The sequence below is a fragment of the Colletotrichum chrysophilum genome, assembly GCF_026319265.1.
Source record: "Colletotrichum chrysophilum strain AFK26 chromosome Unknown scaffold_43, whole genome shotgun sequence".
Classification (NCBI taxonomy): domain Eukaryota; kingdom Fungi; phylum Ascomycota; class Sordariomycetes; order Glomerellales; family Glomerellaceae; genus Colletotrichum; species Colletotrichum chrysophilum.
This window is the reverse complement of record NW_026517330.1, coordinates 191678-219253: the sequence shown is the minus strand read 5'-3', so window position 1 is coordinate 219253 and position 27576 is coordinate 191678. Positions and strand designations below refer to the sequence as shown.

Sequence of the window (27576 nt, the reverse complement as noted above, 5' to 3'; positions counted from 1 at the left end):
GCACCCGGCCGCCACCTTTGTTTGTGTGTTTTATGTGTTATTGAGATACCCCTCAACGCTGTTTCTGCAGCCTCTCTTCTCTTCTTCAGATCAGATCGCGACTCGGACCACCTCACCCACTTACACCAACATGGCCGACTCAGTCAGCACCAAATTACTCCCCAAAATCGACACCACAATGTCGTCATTACTACACACAGAGTCCGTTGAGGACAGGCTACTCTCAGCAACAGCCGCCGTGCTGAGTTTGCCGCGGAACAGCATTGAGCTGTTCGACTCGTTCGCTGACCTCGGTGGAGATCGACCTGCCGCCATCGAGCTAAGGAAAAGGTGCATGAGCCTCGGACTCGGAGTCAGGACGAGCGACATTCTTCGCTGTCACACCTTGGCGGAGCTTCAGACCTGCATCACCCCCTTCGGCCAGACCGTGCCTGTGCCTGCGTCCAAGGAGTCCGACGAAGACAGCGCTTCTCCCTCCGATGTCTTCAGCTCAAGTCCCAGACGAAGCAGCGGGGGTTACTCAACATCATCGTGCGAATCCACCCACAGCGCCGAAGTAGCACCCTTGAGGGCACCACAGGTCGCCATCGAACGCTTCATCGAGTCCACGCCCCAGGTCACGAGCGCGGCTGTTATCAGGCCAAAGGCCGGCTACTTGGAGGGAAAGCTCGTGGCATTCGTCACTCTGGCATCCGGTCGGGTCTCCCAATCCAGCCTCTCAAGTATCCGCCTCATTCCTCAGTCGCAAATGCATTTTGCTGGAAGCCAGGTCGCAGCAGTCCGCCTGGCTCTAGAAACCTCAGAAGGGGCTCACTCAGTACCAAACTCATGGATCGTGCTCGACCAGATGCCTTCCGACGGTGAGGGCTCCGTCGACAGGAGGCGGCTCCAGACATGGATTCAGAACATCAACGAAGACATGTACCACCAGATTTCCAGCCTTGAATCTCATGAGCTCTTTCAGGAGCCTTTGAGTGAGATGGAGCGCATCCTGCAGAAGACCGTGGCCGACGTTCTCAGGATACCACAGAAGCAGGTGGGCATGAACTTCTCGTTCAGTCAGCTCGGCGGCGATGACATCTCCGCCATGATGTTGGTCGCTGAGTGCCGGACGGCATCCATCGTAGTGAGACCAGAGGATGTTCACCAATGTCCAACGCTCGGCCAACTAGCGGCACTCGCAATCCGGAAAACTCAGCACAAGACCGCGTGGAATGAGGAGTCACTCGAAGGATTCAAGTTGTCACCAATGCAGCAACTCTACTTTGACACTGGCATCGGCGGCCGTCTGGAACAACGACTTGCCCCGAATGGTGGCTACCGCTTCAATCAGAGCATCTTGCTGCGCGTCAAGAACAACTCAACTCTCGAGGACGTCCACGCCGCCATCGCAACAGTAGTCGGTCACCACTCCATGTTGCGCGCCCGGTTTCGATCCACTGCCGACGGCTGGATGCAGCGAATAGTACCAACGGTGGAAGATTCGTATGGGTTTCGCTATCACTCAGTCAGCACCACGGTGGAAGTTCTCGGCATCATTGCGAAAACACAGTCCAGCATTAACATTGAGACTGGCCCCGTCTTCGCAGTCGAACACTTCCGCACACATGACGGCCAGCAACTTGTTTACCTACTCGCTCACCATCTCGTCGTGGACATGATGTCATGGCGCATTATCATCCACGACCTCGATGAGCTTCTGCGCGAGGGCACTTTGTTCTCTGAGCGCTCAATGCCATTCCAAAGATGGAACGAGCTCCAGGAGGAGTACATCTGCAACAACGCAGATCAGTTGGCGCTTCCCTACCAGCTACCGAGCGGCCAGTACAACTACTGGGGCCTCGAAGACTCACTCAACACTTACAACGACATCGCGACGGCAAGCTTCACTCTCACTGCGGAGTTGACCGCTATTCTCCACACAGCATGCAACCAGGTCTTCAGAACCGACATGTCAGACATCTACATGGCCGCATTAATGCTCTCATTCAGCCAAACATTCCACGACCGCCGGGCGCCGGTGGTTTGGAACCAGGAGCACGGACGAGAGCCCTGGAGCCAGGACATCGACATCACCGAGACGGTCGGCTGGTTTACGTCCCTCTGCCCGGTTTCGCTTCAAGTCGATATGGCCGACGACTTTCTCCAAGTTCTGCGCAAGATGAAGGACACGAGGCGATCCATCTTTCGCCGTGGCTGGAACTATTTCGCCTCAAGGTACTTTGGTCCTGAAGCGGCTTCGCGCAACGCGGAAGGTTGGCCATTCGAGGTCATGTTCACCTACGCTGGCTCTGTCCAACAATTGGAACGAGAGAAGGGCGTTTTGGAGCAGCTCACCATCCCCGGTAGACTGCTTTCAACCGATGCTTCAGACATCGGCCCGGACGTCAGCAGAATTGCTCTTTTCGAGGTCTCAGCCATGGTTGACCAGGGCGCTGCATCAGTCCAGATCATCTACAACAAGAACTGCAAGCACCAGGATAAGATTACCGAATGGATCCAAACCTATGAACATCTCCTCTACGAGGCCATTGGCCGGCTTCGCTACCGCGGGCAGGAGCTTACTTTGTCTGATGTGCCGATGCTGGACACGACCTACGAGGGTTTGGCAAAGCTGAACACCGACCGCCTGGTTGCTCTCGGCCTGACCAGCGCCAAGGATATCGAGGACGTCTTCCCGGTCACCGCCCTCCAGCAGGAAATACTCATCAGCCAAACACAGAACCTAGAAACCTGCCACAACCATGCCATCTACGAGCTCTCCGCCCCCAACGGTCTCGTCGCAGATCAGGCTCAGATCTGCTCGGTCTGGCAGCAGATCGTTGCCAAGTACCCGGCACTTCGGACGGTTTTCATCGACAGCATCTCCGACAACGGGCTCTTCGACCAGGTCGTGCTGAGGAAATGTTCGCCCGAAATGCTCTTCGTCGATGCTGAGGCGGGCACAGACCCGGTGGCCATTCTTAATGCGTTGCCGCCGATGAGTGCAACACCTTACAACCCGCGCCACAGGGTGTCGGTCTGCAGGTCCCATGCCAGTACCTTTCTGAGGCTCGATATCAGTCATGCGCTTTGTGATGTAAGAAAGAAACCTTCGTCCCGTTCGTTACACCCGATCCACGTGCTGACCTTCTTTTAGGCTTTGAGCCTCCAAAACATCATGTGGGACCTGAAGAGGATGTATAATTCCAGCAAGCTACCCATGAAAGTTCTGGACCCGTCGCATGTTGCGTGCTTGCAGTACATCTCGTCAGCGCGCCAGGAAAATAGCCTCAACTTCTGGCTGGGCCGTCTTCAGGAGACTCAACCATGCTTGTTCCCGCGATTGATGACCGTCACCGAGGGCATCATGCAACACACCAACTTCTTCATCGACCTGCCGATGGTGCAGATTGATGAGTTCTGCCGCACCCAGGGAATCAGTCGGGCAACTGTCGTCCGGCTGGCATGGGCGCTTGTTCTGCGTGCCTTCACGGGGTCAAGCCGGGTTTGCTTCGGTTACCGCTCAGCTGGTCGCGACGCTGATGGTGCTTCTGAGGGGTTGAGCATGGCGGTGGGTGCATTCGAGAACACTACCACCTGTGCGATAGGATTGGAGAACTACAAGACCGTTGTGGAGGTTCTTCGAACTGTTGAGGAAGACGCTGCTGCTTTCCGTCCACACCAGAATGTCTGCATATCAGAGATTCAACATGCTCTGGGTCTCAAGGGAGACAAGCTCTTCAACACTTGCCTGTCCTACCAGGAGGAGCCTCATGAGCTGAAGAGCAGATTCAGCTCGACCAGGCCGCCGATGGGACTTGCTTGTGTCCAGGCATTCAACACCCCCGACTACGATGTCACCTTCTCGTTGACGCTTGTCAACGGACAGCTGATCACTGGTGTCTCTCATAGAGTCATGACTGCTTCTCAAGCTCAGAACTTGACTAACACCTTCGGGCGTGCTGTGCTATCGATCCTAAGCAGCGCTAACGGCTCCATCAACAGTATTGATCTCTTCACTGACAGAGATTACGCCCAGCTGTTGATCAGTGATTGGGAGACGGACAAGGCTAACGAGGCATCTCACGGTTGTGTGCACGCGCTCATCTCACAGCAAGCAAGGCTTCGGCCAGATGCTCAGGCTATTTGCGCCTGGGATGGCCACCTCTCGTACAGGCAGACGGGCCGTCTTGTTTCTCGACTTGCCACTTATCTCGTGCAGTGGGGTGTGCGGCCTGGTGTACCCGTACCAGTCATCCTGGACAAGAACAAGTGGGCAGTCATCAGCATCCTGGCCGTTTTGAAGTAAGTGCTCTCCAATCGTTTGACGAGCTCGAACGTTACTGACATAGATACAGGGCCGGTGGCTGCTTTGTGCCTATCGATGCCGAAGACCGAAACAACGTCGAGACCTTCATCCGCCAGCTCTCGCCCAAGATCCTCATCGCAACCGACATGAACTGGAAGTACCTCGAGTCAATCATCGAGGGCGTCATCGTCGTTGACGACTCTCTCTTCAACGTCACTTTCCCTCTTGAGTCGCCTCTTCCCATGGCCGCGCCGAACGATGCCGCATGCATCCTCCTCTCTCCTGGCTCATCGCGCGGCAGAGAGGCAAAGGGAATCATCTTCCACCACGCTGCTCTTTCTGCAGCTTTCGTCACACAAGGCCGAGCACTCAATCTCAATGCCGACAGCCGCGTTATGCAGCTGTCTTCATTCAACGTCGACACGGCGCTCATTGAGCTGCTTTCAACACTCGTACATGGCGGTTGTGTATGCGTACCTTCCAGCGTCGAGAAGACCAGCGATATCGTCGGCGCCGCTCGCAGAATGGACGTCAACTGGACTTACCTGACGCCAGTCCTGGCAAGGAAGATGACTCCGGCAGCCATTCCCAGCTTGAGGACCGTCTGCTTCAGGACTCGACGCCTCGACGAGGATACCTGCGCTCCATGGATTGAAAAGACAAAGGTCCTTCTGGCATACGGTGCTCCAGACATCTGCCCTCTCGGCATCTCGGTTCTCGAGGTCACGAGGCCGCAGGATCTGACCCGGGTCGCGCGACCTTTCCTCGGCAGGTTCTGGATTGTCAATCCCGAAGACCACCGCAGACTCATGCCAATTGGTGCCATTGGAGAGCTCATCATCGAGAGCCCGACCCTTGCGCATCGCTTCGTTCCAGGACAGCCTCTGGCACATCTCCCGCAGGACTCAGATGTGTCACTTGAGGATGGGAAGCCAAAGACGCGGTACTTCAAGACAGGCCACCGTGTTCGCTACATGGACGATGGCATGCTCGACTTCGTCTCAAGCGGCCGTGATGATGTTGAGATCAAGGGTCAGATCATCCCTGTCGCCCAAGTTGAACAGCAGCTCCGTCGCTGCCTTGGCCAAGGGATGGATCTCGCCGTGGACTCGATCATCACTCGTGATGCCCAGCCTGCACTGGCAGCATTCATTGAGCTGGGCGAGAAGCTCTTTGAGGGGTCGGAGGACCTTACCAGAATTACGATTACGACCCGCGAGCGCACTTACATCGCCAAGAAGCTCATTGAGTCCTCGGTGGGCAGCGGTCTCCCCGCACACATGATGCCAACCATCTTTGTCCCTGTCAGACATCTTCCGGTCACCCCATCACTAAAGGTCAACCGCCGCAAACTCCAGAAGATGGTCAGCTGGCTATCTCAAGAACAACTATTGGAGTTGTCAACCGTCCCGTCGCCCGATGATGTGCAGACGGTGGGCATCAAGCCTCTTCCGCTCACGCAAGTGGAAGAGCGCATGAGGTTGATCTGGTCTACTCTCCTAGGCGTCGATGCAGCCTGCATCCGCGGTAACCAGAGTTTCCTCTCTCTCGGTGGCGAAACCTTCCTTGCTGCCCAGCTCGTGGTCGACTGCCGCAAGCAGGGTCTCATCATCGCACTTCCTGACATCCTTCGCGGCGCAACCCTCACCGAGCTTTGCCAGGGTATCACCATAAGTGCGGAATTCACTGTCGACATTGCCGAGCTGCCATCCAACGCCTCCTCTTCCATAGGCTCGAGCTCCGAGATGCAATTTGAGGAGCAGTTCATCCAGGACATCATCGCGCCGAAGATGGGCATATCTCGAGAGGAAATCACCGACGTCGCGGAGGCATCCGCCACCCAACTCAAGTTCCTCGAGACCGGTCTTCTCAAGGGAAGCTCTAGTCTCACCTACTTCACCTTCAGCTTCACTGGACCTGTTCATCCCAAGAAGCTCGAGGCTGTTTGTATTTGCCTTGCTAAGATTCATCCCATCCTGAGGACGGCGTTCGTTACGCATGAGAGACGGGTTTACCAAGTGGCCCTCAAGTCATTCAACCCCGAGTTTAGAAGAATCGAGGTCCCGACATGGAGAGTTGCCAACATGACTGAGAAGTTGATCAAGAGGGACCAGGCGGCGCCCTTCGCGCTTGAAACGCCAATGACCAAGTTCCTCTTCGTCGATGCTGGCAAGCAGTCCAACCTGGTTCTGCGGCTTTCTGGGGCCCAGTATGACGATGCGTCCATTTCTCTATTGCTTCAACATTTGAAGAGCATCTATATCGCCCCTTCCTGCCCGCCACGCAGGGCGACATACTTTGACTTCGTTCGTTCCGCACAGCTTTCTCATGTCGCTGGCGCCCTGGAGCATTGGACCTCCCTTCTGGACGGTGCCAAAATGACCCAAGTCGTCGCCCACGCTAAGCCGCCTGCTCTGAGCTCCAACATCAAGACCCTTTCCCAGAACGTCTCCGTCATGTCCCTTGCTAATCTCGGCATCTCGTTCGACACGGTGGTCAAGTCTGCATGGGCAATGGTCCTTGCCAACCTCTCTGGCTCTGGCGATGTTCTCTTCGGCGAAGTCATTGAGGGCAGACATCTCCGCCTCGCTGACGGCTCCGACATCTCCGGCACCTTGGGTCCGGTCTCTAACGCAATCCCCGTCCGCGTCCGCTTCGCCGAGACACTCAGCAGCCCACTTGAGCTCTTGAAGTACGTTCATGGCCAGCGCGTCATGAGCATCCCTTTCGAGAACATGGGTTGGCTCGAGGTAGTGGAGAAGTGCACCAAGCTTCCCTACTGGACGCGCTTCAGCACCGTCGTCGAGCACCGTCACCAGGATGCCGCCAAGGAGGCCGCGATCTTCAACCTAGGCACAGTCAAGTGCAAGTTTAACATCGTGGAACCCATCAGCCGCGACATGTACGACTTGCATGTCATCTCCACCCAGGACAACCCCAGCTGCGGACACATCTCAATTACGTTCTGCGAGAACCGCATTCCAAGCTTGTTCGCCAACGAGACTCTCAAGGCTCTCTGCTCCACCATCGAGCTTCTGACCTCTGTGTCGATGCTCCATCCCCTCATCCCCTCGACCGCCGACTACTGTGCCGCCACGTCACAGATCCCTCTCCCTCAGATCGACATGGAGCCAAAGACAACCAACGTCGGTGCAAGCATGTCCGACGACCACCGTGCCTCAATTCAGAAGAAAATCTCCAAAGTCTGGACCGAGATCCTTGACCCGCGGTCCCTTGGCGTTCCAGAGAGCCAGCTCCCCAATGCAGCCTTTTACGATCTCTGGGGAAGCATGATTCCCGCTGCGCAGCTATCCCAGGCCCTCACGCAAGAGCTTCCCAAGCTGGGCATACCGGGTTCACACAACTTGCACATCTCCATGGAGGAGATCATGGCGCACCCCACCATGGCAGAACAGTTCGAGCTTGTTGCGCGAAAACTGCGTGACGCCAAGCGGCGAACCATCTCCGAGGTCTTCTCACCTAAAGCCCATCCAGCATGGGGCCGCAGCCTGCGTCGGCTGACCACCACCATTACTCCCAACAAGACAGTGGAGCGAGGACTGAGCAGCACCTCCGCTAGCTCATCCAGCTCTGTTGACGTCTATCGCAGCTCGACCGCTGCGCAGCAACCCTTCATGAACTCCATCGCCGAAATGACGAGCGGCACGCAGCCCAACATCGGCGCAGCAATTACCACTGCTTCGCCGGTAGAGTTGGAGACGGATGTAGCGGAGACGCAAGCTCCCACTCAGACCCTGGCACGTCGCCCGCGGCTGAGTCTTGCCGTCCAGCATGATGGAAGCAGTATGGAAAGCATGACCACAGGAAGCAGTCGCACTACTGATGATGAAGCTGACGCCGAGGCGGAGAATGAGAATGTTGTCAGCCCGATGAGCGCGAGCACGTTGACCACGCCGGCCGTGAGCACACCAGCTGAGGGGAACAAGATTCGAAGGAAGGCCGGCAGTGTGTTCAGTCGAATGAGTAGGATCGGGCTTGTCAGCCCTGTGAGTGCTGGGTCTAAAGCGAGTTGATTGATTGATGTTTGTTGTTTGCAAGCGTCTGGCGTCAGGCGATGTTTTCGGGCATGAAAAGAGAGACTGTCGTATGGATAATGTCTATCAATAATTTTCATTTGTTTGGGGAAAAGGTCAAGAGAGAGAAAATTGGTAGGCCGTGGCATGAAGATATCCCAATAAATTGCCTTGTATTGTATACATCGAGTCTTTCTGCTGTCTCTCCGTTGCCACTTGTGATCCTGGCCAGACCTAGTTCTATCAATTATTACTCCAGATATCACACATCGTATCGTCTAATCCTTCAAATAACTCGGGGGTATCGTGCATCTAGCTCCGCAACATACTGAGGAACAGGCATCTCCGCCATTCCTGCTGGCCTTCCATCTTGATGACCGTAAAGCTCATGATAGTACGACTGGTACGCATGCTTGTCCGGCTCGTACGGTATTGGTGCCCGCGCATCAAAAGCTGGGGGCTCTTCTGAGCTGCGCAATTGCCGTCGCCTTCTCCTCCAGAGCAGGAACGCAACGAGAAAAATTGCAATGACACCGACACCCACTCCGACCCCAATACCGATAGTTGTACTAAGCGGAATGCCTTGATTTATTGACGTGGGGATCTCGGTTGGGCTGGACGGCAGTATCGTGGGTGTCGGCTCTGTGGGTGTTGTTTGTCGGGGAAGCGCTGAAGCGTCTGTATTTGTTTCTGCTGGGGAGTTTAGATTGCTTGTTGCGGTGGCAGATAAACTGGATGGAGCGCCGATAGCCCCTGGAAGAGTGTTCCATCGCACAACAGCAATGGCACCGATGAAAGACTCCCACTCTACAGTGGTGGTGTTCATCCTCCACCGGCCCTCTGACACATTAGAAGATGCAAACGTAAGGACGGCGCCAGTCAAAACGTTGGACCGGCAGTCTCCGACAAGAGACCCGGCATGGCCATTCGTGTTCGTTAGGGTGTAGTCTCTAAATAAGTCAGTCAGAGAGGACCCGGAAAACGGATGCGACGTGGCTTACGGCGGACAACACATTGCCAGCGTACTGACTTCATCTTTCACGTACGAAGCGACAGTGGACTATTGGTAAGGGCAGGTCAAAGGTCCGATGCTCATGGCAGTGTGTCCGTCGCCATTGTAGACTCCGAGTCGCCTTTGCTCCCACCATGTCGTTACAGCGGCGGGTGCGCAACGGACTCTCGTATCGACATCGATTCCGAAGCCTGGATCATAGGCTACTATACTGAAGCCGTTGAGTCGGAAGACAGTTGAGCAACTGGACGGCGGGGTAAAGACTGTTGGGAGCGCGATGAAGGATGTGATTTCGCCGGATGCATTCGTCTCCGCAGGGTATGGCTCAGCCATTTTGTCACCGAAGAGAGAAACAGCCTCTGGAATAAATTAAAAGATGGGTAAAAAGTATAATTGACGTAAAGATCGTGAGAACTTTCGGTGAAGCAAAACTTTTGGGAGAAGCACAAGGTCGAAGCCGGGCATGATCTGCCCGACTTACACCGTCTATGGATCACATTCACTGATGCGCTCCGTGACTAACAGGCAGACGACTGAAGATAAGGTCTTTCATCCTCCGCCAGCGCGCTAGCGGCTGCGACTCTTCTCTCGCGATGAAGACATCTCATGACCCGCCATAAGGTCCATTGTATCTGCTGAAGTGCGGCGCAGGTTTTAGCTAGGCGCCAGTCGGGCTTCTTTCAATCTTGGACTCATCTCACGATGCTGTGATCCCACCCGAATCTTCGTTGTTGGTGCAGATGAACAACGCACCAACGGTCATGTTGGTCGTTGGAAGCAAACATGAATTCATGCCAAGGAAACCAAAATGGGGACAGGCCACGGGCGCATACTTATCTCACGCTGGTTTACGCGCTGTTGTCCCCTTTTGAGGCAATGCTGCAGCAGTTCTACCAATCATCAACAACGGCCACAAACGGCGACCGTAGCGCGCGGGAGAGAACCAAGGGAAACCCATGCCAACCAACCATCGGTTTATGGGCTCTCGACGAGTAACAGCTCGCCGTTGGTTCGAGAGAACGACATCGCACCGGGCTTCGTCTTTTTTAAGGTCATTACCTTCCCGACCCAGTCCCTCGGTATCCAATAGCGTCAGCCAGCTCGTGATTGCTCAGGCCACGTTAACCTGAGCAGGAATGCCAACTTCAGATTTCAGGAGATCATAACCAAAACGCCGGCCTACCGGGCATTTGCGCCGGTCCAATGCTATGCGGCCATGGCTTCTATGCTATCAACACGTTTGAAGTAGCCGCCGACTCCCTCGGCGGTCGCCACATCGGGATGCTCACGGCAGGGACCGCTGTCGCGGACGCTAAGCGCCGTACTGCCCGGAGCCCTGTTGGAGGCTACTCGTCAATCTCCTAAGATTGATGATCATGTACATATTCATTGCTGAACCGAGGGCACTGCGGTTCTTCTTGTCCGCTCAACTTTCTATCATTCATTACCATTTGATATGGCGTCATCACCAACCAGACGCGGACGACGAAGTTCGTCAGCAGATTCAGTCTACTCGTCTTACTCCGTCTCTAAGACCGCCGAATCAATTGGCGACGACATCCGAAGAGCCAGGCGGTCATCCCACCACGGCAGGAGAAATATGCAACGCAGAATACGCAACGTCATAATCATGCTATGCTTTATTGGGCTAGCAAGTATGTTCGTTGCAAGCTACTTCTCAGATCATGCACTTGGGTACTCGCAATTTTCACCACATTCTCAATCCGCTGATTGGGACGGTCGGCGGGAAGAAGTCAAAGAAGCCTTCGTCGTCAGTTGGGACGCATACAAGAAGCACGCTTGGGGTGAGTTCTGCTGCATTCTGTAGTAACCAGAAGCACATGCTAAGCTTCTAGGTAATGATGTGTTCCACCCACTTGCAAAGACGGGCAGAAACATGTCTCCATCAGGCCTAGGATGGATCATCGTTGACAGCCTCGACACGATGATGCTCATGAACTTGACGGAGCCTCTTTCTGATGCACGCAAGTGGCTTCACCGCAGTCTCACCTGGGACCAGGACCAGGATGTCAACACTTTCGAGACCACTATTCGCATGCTGGGTGGTTTACTCTCCGCGCATTACCTTTCGACCCAACTACCCCACGCCGCGTCAAAGAGAGACTCTGTGTACCTTTCCAAGGCAATCGACTTGGCGGACCGGCTGCTTGTTGCTTTCGACAGCAACTCAGGCATCCCTTATGCCAGTGTCAACATCGGCCAGAGGAAGGGTATCCCATCTCATGCCGATGGCGGCTCTTCTTCGACGGCAGAAGCGGCTACAGTGCAGTTGGAGATGAAGTATCTGTCACATCTGACAGGGAACGATGTCTACTGGAAGAAGGCCGAGCATGTGATGAAGGTACTTGATGACCAGAAGATGGAAGGTGGGTTGTTGCCGATCTTCGTGCATCCCAATCATGGTCGCTTCACCACAAGAGAGATTCGGCTCGGAAGTCGGGGTGACTCATACTATGGTGAGTGACTTATCCTCTTGTTATATGTTGTGTTCTAATTCAGGAGTAGAGTACCTCGCGAAGCAGTACCTCCAGACGGGAGAGACGATTTATCGTGACATGTGGGAAGACGTACTGGATGGGATTCAAAAGCATCTCGTCACCACAACACGCAATGCTGCTTTGAAGTACATCGCTGAACTTCCCGCGGGGGTTGGAGGTGCTCTCTCGCCCAAAATGGATCATCTTGTTTGCTTTCTTCCTGGTACTATTGCTATGGGTGTGAGTATTTCCTAGTCGGCCCTTTGCATCCATGTCTGACCATGCACCTAGGCTACGGAGGGCCGAACGTTAGCCGAAGCTCGTCGCGATCCGGAATGGACGCCCTATCATGAAGATGATGTGAAACTTGCCATCGAACTCATGAAAATCTGTTGGGGCATGTACGCTGTCACAGACACTGGACTTGCGCCGGAGATCGCATGGTTCAACGCCACAGAATACGACCTGCAACCGAACCCTGGGGATAGAAAGCAGCGTAGTGCTAGTAGCAGTAAGTATTTTCCTAGTGAATGCAGGCTTTTTCTGACATCGTTCCACTTCAGCACTATCGAAATGGCACAAAGACTTCATCATCAAGCCTCTGGATGCGCACAATCTGCAGAGACCCGAAACAGTTGAAAGTCTCTTCATGATGTACCGCGTAACTGGCGATTCAATGTACCGAGAATGGGGTTGGAAAATCTTCCAAGCCTTTCGGGAGCACACTATGGCCCCTGACGGAGAAGGCTTTACGAGCCTCAATGATGTGCGAACAGTACCACCGTCAACAAGAGACAACATGGAGAGTTTTTGGCTGGTAAGAAATGAACGATGAATCAATTCTGGTGATCTGAGCTGACGAAGCATTCTACAGGCCGAGACTCTCAAGTACCTGTACTTGCTATTTTCCCCAACAGATTATATGTCGTTGACTGAGGTTGTATTCAATACCGAAGCACACCCTTTTCCTCGATTCACTCCGACGGGAACTATGAAAACCGGGTGGGTGAGGTTGCCACGGTAAAAAGAAACATTGATGGGAAACCATCGCAAAACTGTGTACGATGTAGTCTGTATGAATTATGAATAGATGATAGAATTTCTTTTCCCAGGCCATAGACCTTGACATAATCTCACAACAAGCTCCTCAAAAATGGCACTAGGGCATACAGCACGGGGTGGCTGTACGGATGTTGAAAGTGTAATGCCTCGCTGTCAAGTTTATGTTCACAACTTCAACGCGGAATAAATTCAATGAACTTTCATATAGAACATCAACCTTAATTTCCATGGCGTGTCATGATAATGGGATCGCAAACAGATACAATGGCGCTATTTCGCTGCTGACAGGTCAAGATAACCGGGGACTGGTGGGAGGATTTAGCCCACCTCAACTGATTGGATCACTTCCAACACGCTCGCTACCGACGAAACCCCGGAGGTGCTAGCGGTTTCGAGATGTCCTCCCCGGTCGACGCTTAAATGCCCGGGGTGTCACTGCAGGATGTGCTTAGTCAAACCAGTTCAAATGCGGTTGTGATGCCCGTTGCCGAGGTTGCGGCGTTTGGCGAGCTGCTTGGCGGTTGGGCTCGCAGGTGGTTGGTCGCCAATGATCTGGCTATCGCCGAGGTGGCGCGGTGAACCGTTCAATTTTGGTCTCCTGATAAGAGGATATCTTGAATCACTGTCTCTCCTGTCGAAAGAGATGACTTCACGCCGCCCTGTGATGCCTGTCGAGGCATGCACTTCAGTCGTTCCCTATGCTGAAGGCGGGTCAGATGTCTACGCCAACGAAAAGTACGCTCAAAATAAGACCGGTATCTGCTTTTACGCTGATGCATCTTGAGAGCTGGCTGACCGAAACAAACAGTCGCCCGTGGGACCCTCCTTCAGAGGCTCGAGGCATCTTTGGAGGCTTCTTGCTCGCGCAGTCGATCCGCTCGGCCCAAGAGACGCTGCCGTTCCCCGGCTACTACGTGCATTCCCTTCAATCAACCTTCATACGCCAAGGTTCCAAAGACTCTAGACTTGTTCATCATGTCGAGAGAGTTGCAGATGGACGGACCTTTGCCACCAGAGTCGTGCGGACCATTCAAAATGACAAGCCCATATTCATGGCATTCATCAGTTTCCAGAAGTACACAACGAAGAAAGATCCATCAAACATCTTCGAATACGGGATGAAGATGCCGAGTATGAATAAGAAGGCTCCAGAGGACATCGAACCCGGCTACAAAGCGATCAAAAGTTACATGGGTATTCCCCCGAACATCGTGGAGGCCCTGCCGAACCCGTTTGACTGGCGTTTTCTGCCTTACGAGACTACCGCCGACCCTACGAGATTCGAGTCGCTTAGTTTTGTACGCGCCCCAAAGGTTTCGGTTGACTCTCAAGCTGTTCATCTCTCTGCGCTGGCATACCTGACAGATATCTGGACCCTATCTGTGCCTCATATGGCCTCGAATGCAGAGTTTGGCAAGATGAAAGGTACACCGGGCATGCAAATCACCTTGAACCACTCAATAGTCTTCCACGACCCGAACGCAAAGGTAGACGAGTGGATGGTATGTCTAAGGACCACTGAATGGGCTGGCGACGGGAGGGTTCTCATCACACAGAGGCTTTGGAATGCGCAGAATGAGACTCTGCTGCTGTCTTGCACTCAGGAGGGTCTGATGCGATATGCCCGACAGCCTGTGAAAATTTGACCTGATCATTTTCATGTAAAGTAACAGGCATTGAATCAAATGGAACGTTATGTTGTTGAATCAGATCTTCAGAGCTGCTCTTCTCCCCTGGTCCCTGCTGTGTCGATGTTTTAAGGTTTTAAGGTTGTGACGATAATGTCAACACCGCACAGAGAGTAAATTGTAGCGACTTGTCTCTGCGCACAATTCCGTCAGCTGTAAAAGTTGCTTCGTCAAATGATGGAAGCGAAGATTTCTTCACTGGCCACCACAAGTTTCCGGAGTAGGAGGACGCCTAATATTGACCTTTGACTATGTGAGTATCTTGCACACGAAGAAGAAAAGGTCCGCAAACTCGGGCTGGGCCTCTGATTCTTGGCGTAAGTAAAAGATCCAGAGTATCCCAAGGATTTCAATCCGTCCCCGCGGCTCTACGCCGCTACGGACTGTCGTCTAAAGCGCTCTTGCCCTCTCTGCGGGCTGTAGTAGTAGGCTCCAGTAAACTTCCACTGAAGGGAGGGAAGAATGCAGAGAGGAAAAAGGCTGGTTGAATCACACCAGCCTAGCAAAAAGAGAACACAAACTTGACGGGGGTGGCAAATACCAACGGGGTCGAGGGGACCGCCGACAGATGCGATCCGACAAGATTCCACGGACACCAACAAGTCACAAGACAGGCCTTTCAACACTCACAGCTGCTCATCAGTGAGCGAAGACGAGCGTGTAGGGGATTTTGCGTTCCTTGTAATACCATTTCAATGCAACGTGCTCCAGAGTCTACACAAATCTCTCATCAAACGAACCCATCCCGGAACCGTCCGATAAGCCTTATTGATTAGAAATTTCCCAAAACTGCTACCCTCCATATTTTTATGGTCACTTGGCTCTTGTTGTCTCTTTCATCGGACTTACAAACGATGCGTCGACTCGTTCCGGTCAAGTCCGATGTTTATTTAGGGAGCCATCAACCCGGGTTTGGGCTATGAGGTTGCCTTCCATGAAACAGTGGGTGTGGTCAGGGTAAATGACAGTGCAGAAACATCGATGACTGCTGAGAAGTAAAAAGCTCACTGAGAAGCCTCACCCTTTCAATTCACTCTAGTGGAGGTTACTGAAATCACAAAGAGCCCGAGAGGATGCACATATTTACAGAGCAGGGTCAACACTGCCCCAACATACGATTTCGATGGAACCGAGATCGAGCAGAGTCTTCGGACCGGTCTGGATCGTACAAACTAGCGAAAGGGAACCTGCATCGTCTTTCAGCCTTGGACATCTTCTGGAAGAGCCCCAACTATTCGGTTCGTATGCGGCAACCCGTTCGTCGTGGGCTCTTCCGGGACACCGGGTCAGGGGCCTCGTGCTGTCAACGCCACAATCAACAAGGACATTCCTCTTGAGCTCCGGTAACTTTCTCGGTGCGTCTCTTATTTCCGCGCATTTGCCGCCTTTACCACGGCCTGAATATGACATATCGTTTCTCGATGCCAAACTTCAGGCGGCTGTTCACTCATCGCCCGCACTAACCAGACACAGAAGCCATAATACTGGGACCAAACCCGCTCAGTTCCCGGGCGAGACGGATTGCCAATGGCTGCTATCAGACCGCCAAGATGTCAATGCCGGGGTTGCACGTCCGGGGGGAAGAGAAGAACACAAGCTCCCGCTCCGCCATGATCACAATTCGCACCATGACTTCCAAAAGCAGTAAACGCGATCCCTGCGCGTGCATTGCCTCGGTGTGAATTATGTGGCACTCAGACGATACAAAGGGTGTGCTCATTTACCATCTGGGCGGCAACCAATCCCGAGTCTCGTTGGAACTCGTTCTGACGCAAGGGTCCAGTTTGCTCTCTTTCGAACCGACGCCAACAGACCAATCCCGAGGAGAGATACAGCAAGGGGTAGGGCCGCCATCCAACGACAACACTCTCTCGACGACCCGCTGCAACCCCTCCGACCAGGCTCGGATTTTCAACGTCAAAACTTGAGATTCTTCCCATCGAGCCCCTGTTGTAAATCACACAAGCCCATTGTCGAAGCAAGAACAATGACTGCGGAATATGGTCGTATCCACCTGCTATCATGGACCCGGAAGTACAGGTAGCCAAGCCCGGTAAGAAGCAAACATTTGATGAAGGCCCGCCAGGTGACACGAGCCAACTTTCTCAGACCTCTAACCATGGCCAGGGGCCCAAGAAGCCGACGAGATGAAGGGTAACTCCCATGGAGATAGGGCCAATGATGTCGAGCTCATTCTGATCAAAAAGTAAGGTGGGATTCGTGAGCTGGCATACGTCTCTAGAGTTGACCACGCCGTGGCTGGCGTCTCACGCCGTGCAGGCAGGTGCACTCAATGAGAGTCAATGCAGCATGGATGTGATGAGATTGACTGATGGCCGTCATGTGGTGTTCCACATTTCACCTGCCGCTGGCATACACTTGGCAAAATGACACTCCAGGTGTTCACCGGCAATCTCAATGGGATCGGTGCAGGCTTGGATTCTGGGCATTCACGGCAGCCAAGACACATGTTCTCATGGTGACCCGCGATCATGGCGGTCCTCGATCACGAACGCCTCTCTTTCCAGCAATGATGGGCAGCCTAAATTTGAGCGATAAGTCCAATTGTATCATCATTGGCCTCTACATCTACAATGATCCTCGCACTCCGATTAGATCCATCAACCGTTTTACATGCTGTTCATGCAAGTCGCCGTTCGTGATCACTACCCAGGGACTTCGAGCTGTTCTTAGTTGTAGGAATCGAACAGCTGCTGGTACTTCTCCCTGTCTGCATCGCTACCAATCCAGACATCCTTCTTGTCATCCACCACCTCAAAGTGAGCGCCCACGAAGGAAGCGACCTGACCGCCACCAAAGGCAGACTTGTCAATGAAGACGCCTTCATCAGGAAGAACCACCTCAGTGTAGTACGGGTGAGAGATCATAGCAGCGAGATCGTCAGGAGAGCGGTAGAGAAACATCGCAACTCCATCGAACTCGACAGGAACATCAGAGGCCGGCTCAGTTGCACCGGCCTCGGTAGGGAGCACAAGACCTCCAATGCGGACCTGCGACGGGTAAGCGATTGTCCAAGACGTGACCCAGATGGGATAGTGGATGGTGAAAAGTGAATCACGAACCTGTTGGTAACGCGAGATGTTGAAGTAGGACGCCAAGGGAGCGACCTTAGGCGCATGCTGGGTGTACCAGTAGTCCCAGAACTCAGTCTGCGTGTAGCTTGGGTGACGTTTGACGTGGGTCAACATCTGCGTGAGACCGTTTCTCGTGCAGATCGCCACGCTGCTGGCGAAGAGCATGGTGGTAACAGTGAAGGGGACGATGCGAACCATGATGACGATCAACAGGATAGGGAAAGAAGTAGGGGTGTGATGTGGACAAGATCGAACGGTTGAAGAGTAGATTGGGAAGATTCAGGAGTCGCTGGTTTTATCCGGGACGATCTTGACACAAGAAGAGGACCGTAATGTACCATTTAAGGACTCTCGGATTCTAGGCGGTGCGAGTGTATCTGTTAACGTTTGGGTAGGTGGTGTCTCTATCGGGAGAAGAACTCCGTGGGAATCAGAACGGCTGGACTGGAATATTGGATATCCGGCCGGAACCTCTGGATTGGTATTGTTTGCTTCCTCCGGTGAGCCGCAGCTCCCTGCCAGATTCATGCGCAAGAAATATGGTAAGCACTTCAGTCCCATCTGGATTGGCCCAATTTCTCTTCCAGCAAGCAAACACGGTGGACCAGCTCCCCTGGTAGTTGGAACAGGGGTCTCCGATCTTGCACCAACAGTCTCGTGGACTGCAAGCATCGATAGCCCTACCTACCGGCCGTAAGCTTCTGCAGTCTACAAGCCAAGGCAAACAGGCATGACTTTTGGGCTGCTCAGAAGGAGGTCTGGCGTTGAGATATTGTCTCTTTTCATGAACTTAATACCACAGACCCGAGACCCCGGGAATTTGGCTTGATGGTCCCCGATATTGATAACACCACTCAACGCCCGACTGGTATTCTGACGGCTTGCGAATTACTTGAAAAGGAGTTTGCCATCACGACGGTTGGATATAATACACCCAGCAGATCTCGAACAGACGCACTGTCACAGATTGGTTTGTGCTTCTTCTCCTTCTCTTGAGCTCAACCGGTTTGTCCGTGCCATCTTCAGTCACTTTCAGCCTCTCCTTGGCCGTTTGTACCAAACGCCGGTTGATTCCTTCTCGCTTCTCTCTGCCTTTCTCGTTCTACACCGCCGCCCTCGCCGCAATCCTTTGGGGACGTGGTCGCCCCGTGGCCTGTTCTGATGGCTATCGAATACCCAGTCACGAATGGCACAACCACAGTGATGTCGCCTCCTGAAGGCTATGTCGTCGACTTTGAGAACCCGCAGCGGCAGAGTGTGCTGGAACACTACCTGGTGTTTGGCATCTTGGGTCCACTCGCTCTGGTATGCCTAGTCCAAAGGTTTTACACCAAGTTGGTATTTTCGGATGGGCCGAAGATCGATGATGGTGAGCCCGAAATTACTCTCGCTGCCAACGTAACTCCAACTGATCGTGATTGCTATATTTAGCATTGATGCTCATTGCCTGGGTTAGTTCACCAAGACGCAAGTTTGCTTGTGTTGCTTTTGTCGCCAGTCGCTGACTCGTGAGGTCAGATATGCTCCATCGCCATGCAATCTTTACAAACCTGTAGGTCAGAATCCTTTGCCTGCAAAGACTTCTGCTAAGCAAAAGACGTCAGGGTCTTGCGCGATTGGCGGCTTGGGCCACCACGCTTGGGAAATGTCCCTTAATGTCTGGGCCAAGCAGGCTCTCGTAAGTCTTCTGAACTCGACACAGGTTGAGGCATCTACTAACATCCGTATGTCTTCAGGTCAGCTACATCGTCGCTCCGATATTCATCTGCGCCAACGGTTCAACGAAAGCCTCGCTATTCTTCGCGTATCTCAAGATCTCCCCTCTCCCATGGTATCGCCAAGCCATCACCGCAGGTATCGTCATGGTATTTTGCTACACCGTCGTGATTGCGTCGATGCTCCTGTTTGGCACGTGGCCGATTCGTGCAAACTGGGATCCATATGTCGAGGTGTCGGAAACCCACAGACCGCTGAACAGCGCGATGCTTTACATGGCTATTGCTACGTCAAACATTGTGTCCGATGTTGTTCTCTTTTTGATCCCTATTCCAATGGTGCTGCGTCTTCAGATGCGCCCCGTTGTCAAGGTTGGTGCGTTGATCATGTTTGGAATCGGATCCCTGTAAGTCTGCTTCTCCAAACCTGCACTGTAGCCCGTTTTTGACTCAGATTACAGGACTGTCACCACATCCGTTGTTCGCATGGTTTATCTCCAAGCCATGCTCAAATCCACAGATCCGGCTTGGGTTGCCGCGCCCGCCAACGTCTGGTCGTGAGTACTCTGTCTTTTGTCTTTGTATGCCGTCATGACGGACAGCTCACTGACACTTTGAGATCCAGATTCGTCGAAGTGAATTTGTTCATCATCTGCGGCTCGATGCCGACATTGCGCAGGTTCTTCAGGTCTATCGCGCCCAAAATCATGGGTTCCTCTCACGACAATTCACGCGTCAAGCACGCCGGACCATCCAATTCTTCTCGCGGGCCACGAAGCGAGTATTCGCAATTCGACACTCGTTCGCACTACGATGTTGAGATGAACAGCATGTCGAGCCAGCAAGTGATTTTAGAAGAAGACAAGAGCGCAGTGCGCCATGCAAACTTCGAAATCAAATTACAGTAATACTAGTGTACGACTATTGATGGGTATTTTGGAGTTGGAGGATCCAGCGTTTCTTTTTTCTATCATGTACTGGGCGACTATGCGTATCAATGGTAATTTGCATATTGATCGGAAGGGACATAGAGCAAGTCAGACTCGTTGTCGAGCCATGGGCAAGGAATGAACAAGCGTAGTATGTTTCCGGTGTGCGACACGGAAAAGTCAGCGATGCATTTTGAATGAAAACAATCTTTCTCTCACTCAAGTTCCTTCGCCATTGCTATGAATACCGAGTCCATTGTTCTCCAGGTTTGATCAAGATCGACCAGCGCCCATCACAATAATCTGGTCCTGGTGGCAGGACAGAGCTCCCCTGTCTTCACCAGACATCTGTGCCGGCGTGCCAAAAGACCTCGCATTGGCCCCCAATCGATCGACGCATTTAAGCATTTCCCCCGATCGCAAATGCTCCGGGTTGGCCGGGATTTTGGCCCGATAAAGTGGGTTCTCTCACGGGCCACCCCCCGCTGATGCCGATCATCCAGTTCGGCCGAGCGCCGGAGAACATGGATTTCTTCAGCTGCGCAACGAAAGTGGGAACCTCATTTAATGAATGACACTTTATTAATACAAGAATGAAGCCGAGGTGTATGTTTATAATGATATCGCAGTGGGTAGCTCGGTCATGGCTTCCCAAATGCCATCCAGAAGTCAAAACCGCAACGCGTCAGAATTGTCGAATCTCTCATTTTACCACAGTAACATGTGGTCTTGATGAACCTAGCGAGGGCTTTCTCAACGAAAAGCAGCGCCATTGCTATCGATCAGGCTCTCTGTAATGCGATTTGACATTCGTTTGGCTAAATTTGTCAGCTTCAGCCCCATTTCGGCGGTTCTCGTCCATGCATTTGTTATTCTGCTAGTCAAGTGTGGCCAAGCTTTGGGCCTCTACCTCTCCCATCCGCACAAATGCCTTGGTGTGGTGTCTCCAACTTTCGGTCGCTGACTTGCCTAACGGATTAATGAAAGCATCACACAAATGAAAGAATGTCTGGGTATTGTTCACAACGTGAAATGATTCAGTTGAATAATACGGGTCCAACTGTGGATAAGCCAAGTGTTATGATTTACATCGTTCTATGGAAATTGTACTCGGCTATTGATGTGCATCTTGCTATTCGGCGGAACCGTGTTTTGTGCATCATAAGCATGAGCCACTTGCACTATCTGCCAAGTCTTTGAAGATGAATTTCCACCAATCAAGCCAAAGGCTGCAATGTGCTGCTCTTGCCAAGATGTCTGCATTAGTCTCATGCTACTGACCCTCAACTACCATCTGTAGCTTGATAGTACTTTGCACAATTCAGAATAAAAGTCGAAAAATACGAAAAAGAAACTGGCCGAGTTGACAGTGGGACTCTCTCGTCCGTGCCTCTGACCCGCATTTACCCGCCGCGATCCCGCACAGCTTGGCCAATTTACCTGCGTCCGTGTTGGAATGGTTGCGAAGATCAAAAGGCATGGATCCATGGGTGGCCGCTTACAAGTCGCTTACAACCCTGCTGACGACTGACTCTTCTGTTGAACCGAACCATCCGACTCGCTCGTTCTTCCTGGAACTTTAAGAGACAAAAGAAAGTATTTTACTGCTTTATCCGCCGTTGAATCGGAAACTTCGCCGGGGTAGACCTGCTGCGTTAGCCAGTCCATCGTTTCAATCTGCCTGTCACACTCTGTGAAGCATTCATTCCCACAACATCTACTTCTTGGGCAACTGCATAGTCAAAAAGAAAGCAGTCACGGCAGAATCGACGGCTGCCAAAGCCCTATTCAGAGTGATCAAACCTGCCCGCCACAAAACTCGCAAGTATCATACCGAAATGGTGAATCCTCCGCCAACAGCAACCCACATAAACCCCATCAAAGCTTGCATAGTCTGTGAGGCACATCTGCAGCGGCCCCAGTATTAGATGACTGCATTTGGTCCATCACCCCTTGTTCCAAGCTGGACACAACGTGATTTCGCACTTCGTACCTTCGACTTCTCGGTCCAGACACTGTTCTTCCGTGATTCGCCACTCGGCTCGATCCTTTGGATTTGCAGCCGCTCAATTTCCATGTTCGCTCTACCAATGAGCACCAATGAGCAGATAAAACTTTATTGCCACCCCCTTGCGGCACGAGTCCTTCGCTTGACCAACGCCGGCATCATCCCAGGTCGGTTCCAAGTGTCCGTACCTGCAGTTCTGCAGCTCTTAGCCTGAGACAGTAGATGAAGCCCCCAAAGCTAGATGTATCCAATGTGATGCCTAAGCGATGCCATCAGTTGTGAAGACGGCGTTCGCCCGAGGTGCCGACGAGCCATGCCGTTGAAAAGTTAAATCCAAACGTACTCGCTACGAGTTTCTTCTGCTTGCCAGTTCGGCATATATGTCTCCAATGTGCCATCCGACCTTGACACATGGTTTCTGAGCACATTGTCGACACCCTCTGATTCCGAAGGCCACCCATCATGGCGGGTGTCGCAAAAGAGGCCGTTGTGGTAAGTCAGCCCTATTCGCACTCCGCACGTGCATCCCCAGATCTGCGTGCTTGCTACAGTGTTTGCTTGCTAACGCGAGACACGGACCAGCCCATCGAGGCCACTCTTCTGAGTCTAGCCATCGTCTTCGTCTTTGCTCGTCTTTTTCTCCGACTTGTCCGACAGCGTCAAAAGCTCACTCTCAGCGATTGGATCCTGATTGCGTCTCTATGCGATGCCATTGCCTTGTTCACAACCGATGCGATGGCGTACAACCTGGGTGGCATGGACGAGTACGACCCGAAAGCACCGGAGCCACCCGTGGCAGACCAAATCAAGTTGATGAAGGTTTCATTCGCGGGCAACTACTTTTACGACACCGGCATTTACATCCCCAAGTTGGCCATGTTGGCATTCTACTTCAAGCTCATCCCCAAGACGATGCCGCTGCTGCGAAAGGCTCTCTACGGAGTCAGTGCCTTGACATTGACATTCGCTGTAACCACGTGCTTTTTGGATACCTTCTGGTGCGGTCCAAATGTGTCAGTCAACTGGGACCTCAAAGGCACTTGCAGCACCTTCGATTCCAAGGACGTTTTTCGGATTGATTGGGTCTTGAACTTCATATCAGATCTTCTAAGTAAGTCCCTATGATCTCCGCTTCTGTGCGTTACTACTGTGCACAGTAAATGACAGGATAAAACAGTCTTTGCGATCCCATTTCCCCTTCTACACGGCCTTCAGCTTAGCAGGCGCTACATCATCGGTTTGATCGCCACGTTCTCGACTGGTATCATCACAATCGGAGCCAGCGTAGGCCGGTTTGCTACCGTGGAATCCATCAAAGCGTGGACCAATGTTTGTAAGTTGTCAGCAATCAGGAGAACATGCCGAGCTCTAGTGCTGACATGGAACCAGACGTGCTGTCCATGACTGAGGTATCAGCCGCCATTCTGGTGGTGTCCTTGCCCGCACTCAAATCGCTCCTCCACCGTCGGGGGCTCAGCACATCAAAGTACGGGACAGCCCAGTCAGGCTCTGCGGGTTTGGGATACAGCAAGCATCCAACGGCCAATACCCACATCAAGCTTTCATCGGGAAGAGATCCGTACATGGCAACAACTCGCGTGGCCGCCGAAAACGAATCTGGAAGTGAGGTGGAACTCAACACTCTCAAGCGATCGGATGTGATATACAAGTCGGAACGCGTTAGTGTAACCTATCAGCGACGCGAGGATGGAGAAGGAGATGAAGCCAAGGCCGGACCCAGATACTAGTTAATCACGCGTGAAGGATCTTGATGGTCTGAGAATCATTTCAGGACCTGGAGTCCGACGGGAAGAACAAAGTTTCTGTGAGGTACCGAATACAAAATCATTTACAAGAGTGGAGAAAGCTGTATGCTCTGGTGAACTTTTGAAGACGCTCTGCGCGAGAGACGGAACCAACAGGATGACCAACAAGGGGGGGCCAAAAAGCGCAAGGCCTGGAGCCACAGCATGCGGGAATCGCCCGGGCCCGCCGGTCCGAACGGAAGAGAACCGAACGACCAATAACTGGCTTTCTTTGAGTGGGAAACAATGCCCAATTCAGGCTCGCTTCGACCGCGTATCTGCGAATATGCGGCACAGTCGCACAGAGAAATTGGGCAATCCTACCTCAACCCGTAGATCTACAGATATTAGAAACCAACGACCTTGTCCTGACACACCAGAGGGGCAAAAAAGAATAAGAAGAAATAAAAAAGGGTCCTGGGCTGATTTATGCACCAACGGGTGGCGCTCTTTCGTGCAGAATCTGCAGAGTTACTGGTGCGCCTGCCGATGTTGGCGAGATGCTCGCCATCAACGGTCGCAACAGTCGATTAAGCCTCCCCGGTCTCCGCCTTCCCCTTGTTGCGGACTCAACCTTGCCAAATCCTCGGCGCATCCAACCGAGAAGAGTCGTTGTGATCCTGGGCCAATAGAACATTTTCCATGCATAGCATGCTGCTGACAGAGCTTTCCGACATTCACCGTGGGCGGACATTTTCTCCGTGGTGGCGTCCGGCGTTATATGGGATCGCAGTCCCGCCTGTCTCAAAACTTTGACAGCAGTGGTACTCGCAGTGTCAAGTTTCTTTTCCTCTTCGTCCGCGATTTAAGGCATATCAGACAAAATGGCGTACTTCATTGACGGAAAGGACTGCATGGTAAGCCGACTTGACCCAAGTGGTTGACCAACATTTTGCACATCCTAACCACGCGCAACCAGATATCCGAATGGATTCTGCTGGCGGTTTCCTATGTATTCGTTGGCCTCCGTGTCTACGCCCGCCTCTTTCGTCTCCGTGAGAAGCTGGCGGTATCAGACTGGATTCTGATCCTGTCGGCGATCAACGCTCTCGGTCTTATCATTTGCGACACCCTGACCTACCAACTCGGTGTTATGGACGATTGGGCCCCATCTGTTGCGTTGTCCAAAGTAAGTTCCCAAGAGCTATCGGATTGTTTGCGCTCTCAAAATTGCTGACGTTTGGTGGAGATCTCCTTCGCCTCCAACTACTTTTACGATGTCGGAATGGGTTTCCCGAAGATGAGCATGCTGGCGTTCTACTGGGCTTATTTCCCCGCCGACACCAGCCCCGTCATGCGCAAGGCTCTTTGGGGCATCACCGCCTTCGTCGGCATTTCTTACATGGCAATTCTCTGGGATGATACCTTCTTCTGCGGCAAGGATGTCTCCGTTCAATGGTCGCAGGAAGACGGTGCTTGCAGCGTCTTTTACGCTCCCGAGCCCTTCATCCTCAACTTCACACTGAACCTTGCCTGCTACCTTGCAGGTAAGCAAGTTTCATTCTCTATTTTCAGGACATCTTCGGGGCATACGTGAATACTGACCAGAAATACGTTTAGTTTACGCTCTCCCACTTGCACTCTTGATCCAGGGTGTTCTGCCGGCCTCGAAGGGCCTCACCCTGACATTCGTCCTCGGTACCTTGACCATCTTCACTACCATTGTTCGTTTCATCACGCTGAAGGTTGGCACTGGTCAAGAGAACCTTGTTTGTAAGTGAACTGTGGCTTTGAGAAATGTCTTCTGTCTTCCAACATTCGCCTAACAATTGTATAACAGACCCCATGAGCATGGTGGAGATGGCTCTTGCCATCACCGTTGTTGCTCTTCCCGGATTGAAGCCTTTGATCGATCATTCTTCGAAGCGAGAGTCCTCCGTGGATACTGTCGAGGTCACGAACCAGGACAAGACGTTTTCATGAACGTCCGATTGCGATACTCGGAAGGGAGCCTCTGATTTGAAAATCAGCGGCTAGACCAGATACTTGCATATTTTGTTCTCATAGGCGCAAAGTTTATGCCCTGGCTATGTAGGCTTGTTTATGGGCTACTTTGAAGGCTCAGGAAAACCTTGGTCGGCGTGACGGTTACCCGTATGCCTAATGGCATTTCTCATGCGTTAGATAGTAAAGAGTAAATAGCGAAATTTTAATGCTCCCTCTAAAGCTTCTAATGCCCAGTCGTGAGTCGTGCCTGGTGATCCTCCTTTTTTTTAACGGTGCAAATGAAAACATACATTGATATCTCGATGAGGGTAAACGGTTGTTGGGTTGCCAAACGAGGTCAAAAACTGTTGACATTGACACCACGAGATTCTTTGCGTAGAGTATTCCATGATTTGTATGGATTCAGTGTGTTGATATGTTTTTTCTTTCCTTGAAGAGACCGAATACCAACCGCCCATTGGTAAGTTCTTTCTATTTTCATCACCAACCCCAAAGAAGCTTTTCAACTTCTTTAAACATTTCTTACTTTACCCTTACTCTTCTTTCCTTTTGTGTTATTTGACTTTCGCACTTATCAGGCTCTCAGAACATGGCTCCAGACAGCCGACTCCATCCGGCCGGTCTCCCGAGTCCGGAGCCGGTCCCACCTCGAACTCGACCAGCCGTCGGTGCCGAGTGAGGTCCAAAATCTACCGGCTGTCGCAAGAGGAATACGGCAATATCGGCAAACCTACAATGTATACTTTTCAAGGAAGAGTATAGATACTGAAGAGCCTGGGCTACATTGCGACTTTGTCTACACCTTGGCCCATGCCTTGTGTTCCCATTACACGTATTCAACTCCACGGTGTAGGCATTTGCGCTGAGCTTTCTCCCTTCTCCCACAGCTGCTCTTCGATAACTCGACTTTACGATATTATTCAAAAAGACTACTTGCTAAATACGATCGTTACCGCGGCGCCACGATCTTAGTCAAATCATTGTGTGTACAAGCCATGCCAGGGCCTCCGGCCGGTGAATCTTCATATTCTTACGAGATCGATAAACGTGACCCAGCATTTCCATGCAAGAGCAGCCAGTTACAACGTAGTTTCATCACGTCGGGCGACTTAAACCCGAAGTTGAGGCGGCAACATCTTCATTGGCTACACACAACAAATTGGCCTTCGACTTACCGTAGGCTTCCTCGGGAGAGTTCGGCATGCCGACTGAATCATGCACGCCGAAAGCTTCATCCCGAATATCTCTCTTCTTCTGGCTGCCATCTAAGGGGCTGGGCAGACGCCTCGCGACCTGCGAGCGAGAAATTCTCCGCCAGCAGGGTAAGATGTCTTCCTTGCCATCGCATACTAAGACTCATTTCAACTATGTCCTATTTGCGAATTCAACATCCTCGCTATCTAAAAGTACACGTGATGACCCCATGATGTCTAGATCAGCTTTGCAGCCTGGTTAGGCTGACTCGCCATAATGATATTGCTGGTCACGTTGC

At 52.4% G+C, this 27576-nt stretch overlaps 7 protein-coding genes across 7 annotated transcripts; 6 read left to right on the top strand and 1 right to left on the bottom strand.

Annotated features, from left to right (window-relative positions):
* Window positions 1-178: 178 nt before the first annotated feature.
* Window positions 179-8325, top strand: COL26b_006063 (NRPS; the record flags this gene model as incomplete). The annotated part of the gene is made up of 3 exons (XM_053178889.1): window positions 179-3019; window positions 3140-4287; window positions 4341-8325. The coding sequence occupies 3 exons, from the start codon at window positions 179-181 to the stop codon at window positions 8323-8325; spliced, it is 7974 nt and encodes a 2657-aa protein (XP_053037196.1).
* A 2909-nt stretch (window positions 8326-11234) lies between these two features.
* On the top strand, window positions 11235-12474 carry COL26b_006062 (uncharacterized protein; the record flags this gene model as incomplete). Its single annotated transcript, XM_053178888.1, has 4 exons — window positions 11235-11724; window positions 11858-12075; window positions 12127-12346; window positions 12458-12474. 4 exons carry the CDS (start codon window positions 11235-11237, stop codon window positions 12472-12474), a joined length of 945 nt encoding a protein of 314 aa, XP_053037195.1.
* An 843-nt stretch (window positions 12475-13317) lies between these two features.
* Window positions 13318-14543, top strand: COL26b_006061 (uncharacterized protein; the record flags this gene model as incomplete). The annotated part of the gene is made up of 2 exons (XM_053178887.1): window positions 13318-13472; window positions 13706-14543. 2 exons carry the CDS (start codon window positions 13318-13320, stop codon window positions 14541-14543), a joined length of 993 nt encoding a protein of 330 aa, XP_053037194.1.
* A 2732-nt stretch (window positions 14544-17275) lies between these two features.
* COL26b_006060 (uncharacterized protein) lies at window positions 17276-17878 on the bottom strand (the record flags this gene model as incomplete). The annotated part of the gene is made up of 1 exon (XM_053178886.1): window positions 17276-17878. One exon carries the CDS (start codon window positions 17876-17878, stop codon window positions 17276-17278), a length of 603 nt encoding a protein of 200 aa, XP_053037193.1.
* A 1005-nt stretch (window positions 17879-18883) lies between these two features.
* Window positions 18884-19956, top strand: COL26b_006059 (uncharacterized protein; the record flags this gene model as incomplete). The annotated part of the gene is made up of 4 exons (XM_053178885.1): window positions 18884-19094; window positions 19237-19358; window positions 19417-19802; window positions 19857-19956. The coding sequence occupies 4 exons, from the start codon at window positions 18884-18886 to the stop codon at window positions 19954-19956; spliced, it is 819 nt and encodes a 272-aa protein (XP_053037192.1).
* A 2838-nt stretch (window positions 19957-22794) lies between these two features.
* COL26b_006058 (uncharacterized protein) lies at window positions 22795-24080 on the top strand (the record flags this gene model as incomplete). The annotated part of the gene is made up of 4 exons (XM_053178884.1): window positions 22795-22824; window positions 22915-23443; window positions 23510-23665; window positions 23722-24080. The coding sequence occupies 4 exons, from the start codon at window positions 22795-22797 to the stop codon at window positions 24078-24080; spliced, it is 1074 nt and encodes a 357-aa protein (XP_053037191.1).
* Window positions 24081-24961: 881 nt separating this feature from the next.
* Window positions 24962-26060, top strand: COL26b_006057 (uncharacterized protein; the record flags this gene model as incomplete). The annotated part of the gene is made up of 5 exons (XM_053178883.1): window positions 24962-24994; window positions 25057-25266; window positions 25327-25624; window positions 25698-25850; window positions 25918-26060. The coding sequence occupies 5 exons, from the start codon at window positions 24962-24964 to the stop codon at window positions 26058-26060; spliced, it is 837 nt and encodes a 278-aa protein (XP_053037190.1).
* Window positions 26061-27576: the final 1516 nt, after the last annotated feature.